Genomic DNA, 11745 nt, shown 5'->3' with positions numbered 1-11745 from the left:
AAAAAAAAAAAAAAAAAAAAAAAAAAAAAAAAAAAAAAAAAAAAAAAAAGAAATTTGGCTGAAACAAGGGACATTATAATTCAGTTTTATTGAATTTTATAAGAAAAGTATTAACTTTTAAAAAATAAATAATTATCCTTTCACATAATTTTGTGGCATATATACTTGTAAAGACATTCAACTTTGGATGTTGTAAAAACATGAATTTCCTGTATAGCTTTAGCACGTCTGTGCAAATGCTATATGATTTGGTTTCATTTCTCTCACTGTAATAAAATACCTTAACATGAAGCAATGTAGTGGGGAAGGGGACTTGTTTCATTTAATAATTACAGTTCCAGTCTATCATTGTGAGGAAGTCAAGGCAGGAACTTCAGTGAGCTATTCGTAATGGAGACTAGAGAAATTCATGTATACATCTCTGCTTGCTTATTTGTGCCCAGCTTGATGGTCTTGTTCCTCTATTGTTCAGGATCCTTGCCTAAAACATGGCACCAGCCACAGCAAGCTGAATCTTCCTTTATTACCTTAAGACAATCACCTGGCCTAGGACTCAGGCCAAACCAGTGGAGGGAATGTGTACTTGAGATTCTCTTCGCAGTAATTCTAGGTCATGACAAGTTGACAATTTAACCATCACACACCATATTTTACTCATTTTAGTGTGCCTAGCACAAAATATTAGTAGTTGCTCATTCAAGAGGAAAAGACATCTATATGGTCCAGTCGGTTTAGCATACATAATATCACTACACTATTTTATTACATATATATATTCTCTCTACTAACACTTTTTAAATTTCATATTAAAGCTCTAAACACATTCATGTAATTAGTATCCCACAGTATTTAGTGTTTCTATCCACTGCACTGTCTTCTTATGTATTCAGATTATATTCTTCAGGAAGTAGGAATCTCCTCATGTTGACTCCTAGCTCAACACTATTCATCTTAGATAGCTTCGTTCTATCTTAAATCAAAATATGGTCCAGTCTTTTCTTGTATATTTCTAATCTGACTTGGAATTAGGCATTTTCCAAGAATGCCTGGGGAATGCTATAACAAGACCACAATACTGAAAAATTATTACTAAAGTGATGTTTGTTCTATGACTTTTCAATGAGCAGATATAATAAATATTTATGTACATTCATGTATACATACATGCATGTGTACATAATACATACATATATACATAAAAAACAAAGTTTGTTTTACTTTAGGAATATTTATGCATCTGCCTTTTCCCTTGATAAAATAATGTATATTAATAACACAGGTATAACAATACATGATAATTTTTGTTTTTGATTACAAAGCATATAGATCAGATTTAGCACACTAATCCTACAAACAACAAGCAGTTGTTGTTAATAGTTTTAAGATTGTATAATTTGTTCAAAAATCATTTTGTAAAATTAAATTCTTACAAATTTAGATATTATTATAATGCATTTCCAGATATGAATATATTATCCTTACCTTGGCTTTTCTGTATACATAATTCACAGCTAGTTATTAAGAGTTAACTTTGTTTTAAACATATACAGACACAGAAATTACCATATTGATAGACATTTTTCTTTCCCCACACACACACATCTTTTAGCACATGAGAATCAATTCTAAGTATTAGTGTTAGATTCTGATATAAACCTGAACTTTTTCTCATAAAACCTTGTCCTAATCTAACAGGTATAGTGACTTATGCCAAAGGTGAGGGAGACAAGTAGGCCAGCCTGGGCAATACTAACATATGCCTCTGCTATGAATATGTATCTGAAAATTACTGAAGATAGTATTGTGTTTCAATAGTATTATAAAACCATTTATTACTTGTGGATCTTAGTGCCTGAGCTATTGGTGTTCTGTTCAATATGTGGAAATCCATCAGAGTAATCCACCATGTAAACAAAGTTAAAGACAAAAACCACACGATCCTCTCATTAGATGCTGAAAAGGACTTTGACAAAATCCAACATCCCTTCGGCACATACCTAAACATAAGAACAATAAGACCAGTGTGACAAGAGCTTCAAGTCTCTGAAGAAGAAAACTGAGGAAAACATCAGAAGATGGAAAGATCTCCCATGCTCATGGATTGGTAGGATTAACAATGAAAAAAAGAAAGCATCTTCAATAAATGGTAATGCTCTAAGTGGATGTTCTTAAGAAGTCTTAATGTTTACTGGTCTTTGTTGCATGTGCTTAAAGCTAGTCAAATTACAAAATATACTTAAGGAAAACAACTGACCATTGACCATTTCCATTGTTACTACTTAGGGAAAGAAACTAAAAAGCCCGGAGTTTTTCTACTCTTAACTTAGTTTTCACTTGAAATGTGAAATTCCTAAAAACATAGTTTGACATGGCTGTTTAATTTTTAACATAATATTTGTTGTTTTTCAGGATTGCACTGTATATGAAACTGAAAATAAAATTCTTCATGTGGTAAGTAGATGTGGATATACTTTTATACTTTTAACAGTTTAAATTCTCTATTAGACAATATTTAACTAGCAATTAAAAGGCTATGGCTTACAGAAAATAATCTATAATAAACAGACCATTAACCTACATTAGATAATTGTATGTTTATATTTTAGGAAACCTATAAAAGAATCAAAACACATTAGTTATGGTTATATTATACTCAGTGAAAAGGTATATTTTGTTGTCATTGAACAATTGCTTCTGCTGCTGCTGCTTCTTATTCTTCTTCTTCCTCCTCTTCTCCTTCTTCTCCTTCATTTTTGGTAAATCTACTTCCTATGAATGCTCGCCTATTCACATACCTTCCTCACTTGTGCTGAGAGAACATGGGACTACTACAGTTATTGTGTACTAGTTAGTTACAATCCATGTGCCATGCCGTTTTTCTTCTTTGTTTATGGCTTTGGGATTCATTATTTGAATACATACACAGATGTTATTTTGTATCTCAGGGGTTAGGCATTTATAAAACATCTTGCCTAAGTATATGGGGAGGAAACATGAACGCAGAATGGTAGCAATGCTGAGTTAATGTTCTTGCCCTCATTGTGGAACAGTGATGACCTTTGATCTCAGAAAGGAGTAATTGATGTATGCTTCTCCTGCTTCTTCGAGGAAAGGAAAATAACTAGCCTTAACTCATTTTAGGTCCAACTCTTCATAGGCTCTGGAGAATAGAAAGGAAATAATTTTTATTTAAGTTATATACATATATATTTCAAGGAACAGTTTAAATTCTATAAGCATATTATAGATTGAGTAGTAACCCTGAAGTTCACTCAAAATATAAGACTGTTTTGTATTTATTTTATTTATTGTTTATATATGAACACATGCATGTAACTCTACACACATGTGGCATTCAGAGGAAATTGTGGAAAGTGGCCTCTCACCTACAATGTGAGTTCCAGAGATTAAACTCAGGGCATCAGTTTCGCAGCAAATGTTTTTTCCCAGCTGAGCCACCTCACCAGCTCCAAATCTAAGAAACTTTTTGACCACATATGTGAAGCCACTGATACTATAAGTGAAAAATTCCATACCTGATCTCATATGATGGGGCTCATTCAAAATTCAGGCTCACAACCCAACTGTGTCAACATTGACAAGGAAAAGATGAGTCTTTCAGACCTCACCAAAAGTTATGAAAAAATCTTTTTCATGTATCTAGTGTAAGAATTCCTGAAAAAGGTAATGAAATTAGGAGTGCATCGGCCAACTCCAGATTACTCATAAAATCTCTGTCTATTACCATGGCTTGTTTGTTTATTTATTTGTTGTTTATTCCATCTGTGATAAAAAGATATTCCTAAAAACACCCCCAAAGTGTATATAGATAATCTGTACATGTCATAGTGAAAAGGGAGGAAGATGAATTGATGTGTAATGAAAAGTAAGCTATTGAAGAGATTGGACAAGGAGTGTAAGTATGAAACTTCTTAAAGAAGAGTGTGGTATTGGAAGGCCACTATGCCTGTCCTAAAGAAAGAAAAAGATGAAGTTCTTTTGGAGAACTATGCTCAAATGCTGAACAAAATCCCATATACATTAAAAAGTAAAAATCCCATTGCATTGTAATTAAGACATCCCATTCAGTATGCTACTCATGATGAACGAACAGATCTACCTCAGTAAATTGAAACTTAAAGGGAACCTGAGTATTTTGTAAGCTACTTGCAGAAGTTTAGGACAAGACTTAGCCTGAAAGTTTTAAAGATGTGTTATTATAAAGCTTCTACTGATGGAAAAATGAAAATATGCATTTGGTAGTTATCAAAAGAATCTTTTGCCATCATTGAGACTATAGTTGTTCATTCATTGGCTGGTGGTAAAATAGTCAAAATGGTTCTGAATCTAGATCATCATCATAATAATTACAGTGAAGATGGAAATTTTAAAACAGCAGGGAAAATGCCTATTGTGACACGTAAAAATAGATAATGGGCTTATTGGAAGAATAGAGAAATGTTCATTTATAACATAATAAGAAATCATTAATAGTTTATATGATCAAGGAGAGACTTCTGAGACAAAATCTGTTTTTAATAGGGTATATGACTCTGGAAAAAACATTTAAATGTGTCTAACACAGTGCTCCCTTATCCCTAGGAGACCTACTCCTTGATCCCTTAAGTTCTTGTAACAGTTCCAACCTGTGGGTTGCAACCCCTTTGGGGAGCAAATGACCATTTCACAGGGGTCACATATAAGATATCTTGCATGTAGATTTGATTATAATTTTACATTATGGCTCAACAGTAGCAAAATTACATTTACAAAGTAGCAACAAAAATAATTTTATGTTTGGGGGAATCACCACAACATGAGAAACTGTATAAAAGGGCCACCATATTAGGAAGGTTGGGAGCCACTATTAATCTTTCTTCTTAGCTAAAACAATAAAATACCTTTTGCAATAACCTTTTAATCAAAACACAGAGACGGAAAGTCTGTGGTTGTTTACTGTTGCTACTGGATAACAGCTGCTATAGGTATTTTGATGATGTAACTTGTGTCACTCGGTTACTCTGAGCATTGATTTCCACTATGTCAATGGTATATCCCATTTTTTGCTATTGTACTTACATGTGAATAAGTACAGAGGAATGGCTGCTTTTCAGGATCACATAAACTTTGAGTAAGCACTTACAGTTCTTGTGAGTTGCTAAAATGTTGGCGCCATTTTTTTATGATAGTTCTGGGTACATAAACAGTTATTTTTTTAAAAGAAAAGTATTTGAAATAGTATATAAAACTTCCATATAAGGTATATATAAAACACATGAATTTGGTCTCTATACTTGGATCACACTCCCAGGTTGTTCCATCATGTGTATGCAAATTTTCCACAATACAAAAGATCCATAATCCCAAACGGATTCTGCTCCAGAGCATGTTTGATAAGACATACCCAACCCATATCTCATTAAATCATACATTTACAGTAGAGGGAACTATGGACTGCAGATATTAAAACATTTGAGTGCTGACTCTGAACATAGATCATGGACATGTGTTTTTTTTTAAGTTTTAGTAGTTACTAGCAGTTCCAGTTCCCTGAGGCCTTCCCAATTGTGTTGTCCCATTTCCTGTGGGACTTGGGGGTACTAATTACTTATGCATGTTTCAGTTACTAGGAAAAGGAGAAGACCCTTTATATGTTACATTTTTTATTTCCTTTGAGTGTCTGTTTTATTGGCATTGAATTTTCTGCAACCATGACTGTTCCTCCTAGACTATTGAATTTACTTAAACTTTGACCCATTGCTATGGGTTCTTTATTGTTATTTACTTCAAGGATTTTATTGAGGTCGGTATGTGTCCTGATTTTCTTTTTATGCAGGTTTTCAGGAATAATCTCTTATTTTTATCAAAACACTTCTATTTAATTTTCCCTATGTGTTGTCTGCTAGAAACATGAGATTGAAATATTATATATTAGCTTCATTTTAGGTTCTCATTCATAGCCATGATTTCTCTTTGTTTTTCTTTCTTTTGCTTAATGTAAATATGGTATCTATTTTTACATCTGTTGATGTAACTTGATTAAGCACAAGAATAGATCCAGTAGGGGAACATTCATATTTTAAAACAATATTCCAATGCTTGCAAAGTAATTAAATATAAAATAATAATTGATAGAGGGCCATAAAAATATCAAACTTTACTTTGGAAAAAAAATCTGATGCCATCCTGTGTTATCCAGGATAACAGAAATTAATTATTTTTTCTTAAAAAGTTTTGTCATACAATATTTTGATCATACTTTCCCCTCCTCTAAATCCTCCCAAATCCTTCCCATCTCCCCACTTTCCCAAACAGAAAAGAATTTAAATGATAAAGGAATACTGCAAGATTCCTTTTTTATGAAATCTCCTAAGTCTAATTATAGTTAGTTTTGCTTAAGGAAATAAGATGTTTCAGACTATAAAATAATGCTTGAAATTTTATTTAAAAATAAAATGAATAATAATCATTTATATTTTAAAATAACTTTATTTCTTAAGTAAATTTCTAATGATTTAATAAGTATCATTAATAAATTGAACTTATATTAATAGTAGATTCTACTCACTTCTCTTTTCATATGCCAAATACTGTTACTTGCTATTGCAAATGACTGAAAAAAATTAATAGTTTAAAACTTTCAAAAAATAAGATAAGAACAGAAAAAAATGACAAGAATTAAGATACCCAGAAATGCCAGTAAATAACTACATTCTGCAAACAATAGACATATAACATTAAAAAGTAAAGTCTTGTTTTTTGTTTGTTTTTTTGTTCTAAAAATTAATGGAATTCCTTATACTACATTTTCTAATGAAGATTATTGGGGAAAGTACATTCTAAGTTCAAATAATAATTGACAAACAATAGTTGTTAAAATATTAAAGCACTTCCTATTGCTGTTCACTATCAAAAAAAACTTTCAAAATTAATATAGTGTGTTTATTCAGCAAAACTCTACACCTTAGCCAGTGGAAAGTTTAACATCCTGTCTGGTAATGATGGAAACATCGATAACATTAATCAGTCAGTTCGGATCAGAAAATGCTTCTATGCTATGTTATTCTACTTCTCATTCTAGGTTCCTAATCACAGACATCCCAGCCTCCACTAAACAAATGTTAAATAACAGAACACTTGAAACTTTTATTATACTTTAGTAAGAAGAAATCATACATCTCTGAATGGCAGTTCATATTTTATAGTATTTTGGGTCACATAAACTATTCTTATGTGATTAAAACCAAGATTTGGATAAGTAGAGATGGACATGGTGACCATGGTGACCTTTTTTTCTCAACACTTGGAAAGCAGAGGCAAGCAGAAATTTGAATTCATGCCTAGCCTGTTCTGCATAGTTAATTCCCAGACAAACCAAGAGTGAGACCCTCTTTTAGAGAAGGAGAGAGGGGTGGGGAGAGAGAGAGAGAGAGAGAGAGAGAGAGAGAGAGAGAGAGAGATTTGTGAGGTAATAAAAACAAATTTCAAATGGCACATATAGTATTATAATTGTTTGAATATTTTTAAAGATCTATCTATCTATCTATTTCATGTATGTGAGTACCCTGTCGCTGTCTTCAGACACACCAGAAGATGACATTAGATTCCATTACAGATGGTTGTGAGCCACCATGTGGTTGCTGGGAATTGAACTGAGGTCCTCTGGAACAGCAGTCACTGCTCCTAACAGCTGAGCCATCTCTCCAGCCCCTTGTGGTCTGTCTTTATTTATTTATTTATTTATTTATTTATTTATTTATTTATTTATTTATTTATTTATTATTCAATGTATATGAGTTCACTGTAGCTGTACAGATGATGGTGAGCCTTTGTGTGGTTGTTGGGAATTGAATTTTGGACCTCTGCTCACTCAGGTCAGCCGCACTCACTTCAGTCAACACTGCTCGCTCAGTCCCTGCTCTCTCTGGCCCAAAGATTGATTTATTTATTTATTGTATGTAAATACACTGTAGCTGTCTTCAGACACACTAGAAGAGGGCATCAGATCTCATTACGGTGGTTGTCAGTCACCATGTGGTTTCTGGGATTTGAACTCAGGACATCTGGAAGAGCAGTCAGTGCTCTTACCAGCTAAGCCATCTTCACCAGGCTATTTGAATATTTTTATACTGAAGAAAATTACTTAAGATGTTTGTAATAGATTAGATCTTCATTTTGTCTGGAAGGGATGGGAATCATTTGTCAAGAGGAAGGAAATGATCATGAATGGAAAGGTACTATAACTTAGAAATTCCATAAAGTGATACAAGTACAGAATGACCAAGAATACATGCTAAACAAAAGTAGATGGAGGGGAAAACATTTGAAATGCAAATAAAGAAAATATACAATTTAATAAAGAAAAAACAGTGAGACCATGCAACCCACTGCAGATAATTAATGTACTATATACTAGAGTTATCATTTACTAAACTTAATATGTGTTACATTTCTTCAAATCAGTAAGTCTGAAGTTTCCCTCAAGGATGGCTTGCCCTTACATGTTCATTGACATTTTAGGGACCATCTGTTTTGTTCTGCTAACATCCTTGTTTTATATGGTAAAATGGCTAAAGAGAATCTGAAACTTTCTTCTGTTACATGGGTTTTTGTTTTTGTTTTGGGGGGGGTTGTTTTTGTTTTTTGGTTTGTTTGTTTTTTCCTCACTTCCCCCTCTCACTGCCATCTTCCCATTAGAAAATGCTACTGCAGGCTTTGGGGCTTTGGCAGACATCCTGTGCCTGTTGCAACCCTTCTCATTTGTAAGCCTGGAGGACATGTCAACTCTGATAAACTCTAAAAGATCCCAGGCCATGGTAGTTCATTAAAGTCACACCGTTTACATCAATTTATCTGATACCAAATAACATATTTTACCTTACCCAACAGTGTGGTCTTTGTAAACAGAATGGGAAGGATAATGTATACTTTCCTTTTTATTTTAGTGTTAAAGAGATTTCTAAGTTATGAAGTGCTTTACCATTCAAAAATGTACTCCTTTTCTTTCTCCTTTACTTTCTCCATGCCCTCCTCCCTCTCCAATTCTCTCTCTCTCTCTCTCTCTCTCTCTCTCTCTCTCTCTGTGTGTGTGTGTGTGTGTGTGTGTGTGTGTGTGTCCTTCCCTCTCTTCTTTCTTCCAATTTTGAATCCTCTTCCCCCAACCTATTTTCCTTCACGTACTTGACTTTGTAGTCAACCTAAAGATATATGCTAAGATGATTACTGAGCCAGAAATTGTTTTCTTAAGGGTTGTATTGGATTTTAACACTTTAGTGGCTGTTAATATTAAAAACTATTTAACTATAAACTAATCCCTGGGATGGAGAGATGTCTGAACAGTAAAGAGCACTTGCTGCTCCTGCAGAGGATCTGGGTTCAGTTCCCAGCCTACATTGTAGTTTAGTTCAGAGAACTTACACTGTAAACCATCTGTAACCTAAGTTCCAGGGGGTTCACCATCCTCTTCTGCACTTCTCAGGCATCAGGCAGACATGTACATGCACACACACACATACACACATTTACATACATAAGATAAAAATAAATAAATCTTTTAAAAAATTAACTCCTCTAAAATTGTTACACATGCCAAAAAACAAAAGAGAAATATAAATATAATATGATAGAAGTAGAAAATGTTTGCTTTTCCTAGGAAAAAAGGAGAAGGCTATATTCTTAAATAATAAAAATAATAATACAACTTACATAAACTGGTTTTACTGTTTATTTTTATGATAGTTATAGACGGTATAAAGTAGTGTGTTTATATGTGTTCCTGGTGATGTTATATTTGCTGAACATATTTTACATTGCAGAATGCTTTAATGTTTAGACTGACTCTGAGAGTACAGTCATTGTCTTCATAAAGTATTTGTTTATAGTAAGTAGTAACATAATGTAGTAGAAAGGGCACTGCTGCGAGTTTAAAAAATTGGTGTCCTGACTTCAGTTTGACACTTACTATTTGTGAACAAGCTTAAATTAGCCTTTCTAATTAAGTTGAGGAATTGGGCTAGCTGTAATTTCTTAGGTTTAAATGCCACAGTTCTTTTATGATAAGCTCACAAAAATCCTAAGAAAGCAGAGTGGCCACACAAAGTGAGGACAGTCTTTATCTGGTACCATGCTGTATGTGATCAAAGACACTAGATTTTTTTAAAAGTACAGCAAATTGCCATAAAGTTAATGTCCAATGTACTTGAATCAGAATAGAGATGGAAAGTATGCAGTAACTTAAACAAGGGAACTTTGGTAAAATTATTAGCCTATATTAGAATAATATCCATTGTGATATAAAAGGAATCCTGAACCATTCCTAAAGACTAAGAGAAATGAGTGCCCAGTAAAAGATAACTTAACATAGACAGAGCACTCACCCTAGGGCTTAGAGAGTATGGTTGCAGCCGCATAGGATTGCCTAGCTGGCCATTAGCTGCCAAGACCTGGAGAGAGACAGTTTTTCACAATGTAAGCAACTAATGATGGTGGAAGATCTTATAGCAAGATTTTGGGTACTCCTGTAGTAAGAGTTCAAGAGAGCATCTTAAGATATATCCTCAAGATGACAGAGTCTGAACCTAGACAAGGCTGTGTGCTGAGAACTTTGAATAAATGGTCTTGGAATGTGGTTGGAACAGGACATTACCTGGTCTCCTCAAAAAATGGGCATCACAAATAGACCCTAAATTAGATACAAACAAATTTAATATGTAGTCCATGAGAACCCAGAGAGAAACCTTCTTTCCCCCTACAGTGTCCCTCCAGTGCCCTCTACTGGCAAAACGATATAACATTGTACCCAATGTAAAGGAAATGCATAAGCCCACAGTCCATCACTATATATAGAAAAGGCACTAAAGGGTAAATTTAGAGCTGAATATTAATAAATTCCTAGCTGTCATAGTATGAGTAGCATTTATCTCTGCAAAACCATTCATAAATTTCTGGAGTATATGTGTAAACATTGTTCAGAAGTTTCAGCTTTTTGGTCCTTATTTACCTAAAAGAATCTCTATATATGGGAAGATGAAATAGCCTCCAAGTTATTGAGCCCATCCAGCTCATTCACTCTATGGGAATCAAGTACTCAAAGCTTATGTCACCATAATAACCTCATCTGAGTCACTGTTACATCTAAAGCGTTGTAATCCTTGAGCATACAAAGTAGCATATCCTCTCTTGAGTCTATCATCTGCTTTGGGAACCCACCACAAAGCTTTCTGTCACTGTTTCCTGATACAGCAGGTAAATAGAGTCGATCTAGTTGTGGATTCTAGCTTATACTATGTCCCCATCCCAATTCAAAGAAGTAGGTATTGTCTTTTTCTTTAAAAAAAAATGTGTGACAGGACTTTGACACTTGGAAGGATTAAGGATTTTTCATAATATGCAGCTAGTGAGCTGTAAGCTGGCATTCATTCTCAACTTATTCATCACTCTCGTATGGCCACCCTTCTGTGAGAACACAGATCTAATTCTGTGGTTCAGAAATGTATGCATATTATTTCAGTGACATTCTGTTGATAGTTTTCCATTTACTTCTATGGTAGATCAGAGTCTAAGATGGCCACCAAAGTAAAGGCTCTTGGCAATTCTTGAATGTAAACAGAATATACAATGAATTCCACTTCCACATGGCTAGGTTTTGTTCAATGACAGAAGTGAAAGGGATTTTCCAGATATTCTTAAAACCATTTGTCATTTGACATGGATATCAGAGAGAGAGAGGGAGAGGGAGAGGGAGAG

The 11745-nt window shown here is 33.9% G+C and overlaps 1 protein-coding gene across 6 annotated transcripts in view; it reads left to right on the top strand.

The window, feature by feature from the left end:
* The window catches only part of Cnksr2 (connector enhancer of kinase suppressor of Ras 2), a 239870-nt gene that overhangs the window by 89919 nt on the left and 138206 nt on the right, over positions 1 to 11745 (top strand). For all 6 annotated transcript variants that reach the window (XM_021153093.2, XM_021153091.2, XM_021153094.2 and 3 more), the window contains exon 5: positions 2410 to 2451. In XM_021153093.2, coding sequence (XP_021008752.1) covers positions 2410 to 2451 — 42 coding nt within the window. The remainder of the gene's footprint in view (positions 1 to 2409; positions 2452 to 11745) is intronic.

This window comes from Mus caroli, chromosome X (assembly GCF_900094665.2).
Source record: "Mus caroli chromosome X, CAROLI_EIJ_v1.1, whole genome shotgun sequence".
NCBI lineage: Eukaryota > Metazoa > Chordata > Mammalia > Rodentia > Muridae > Mus > Mus caroli.
Note: the sequence above shows the minus strand (reverse complement) of the source record. Positions and strands in the feature narration are given on the sequence as shown.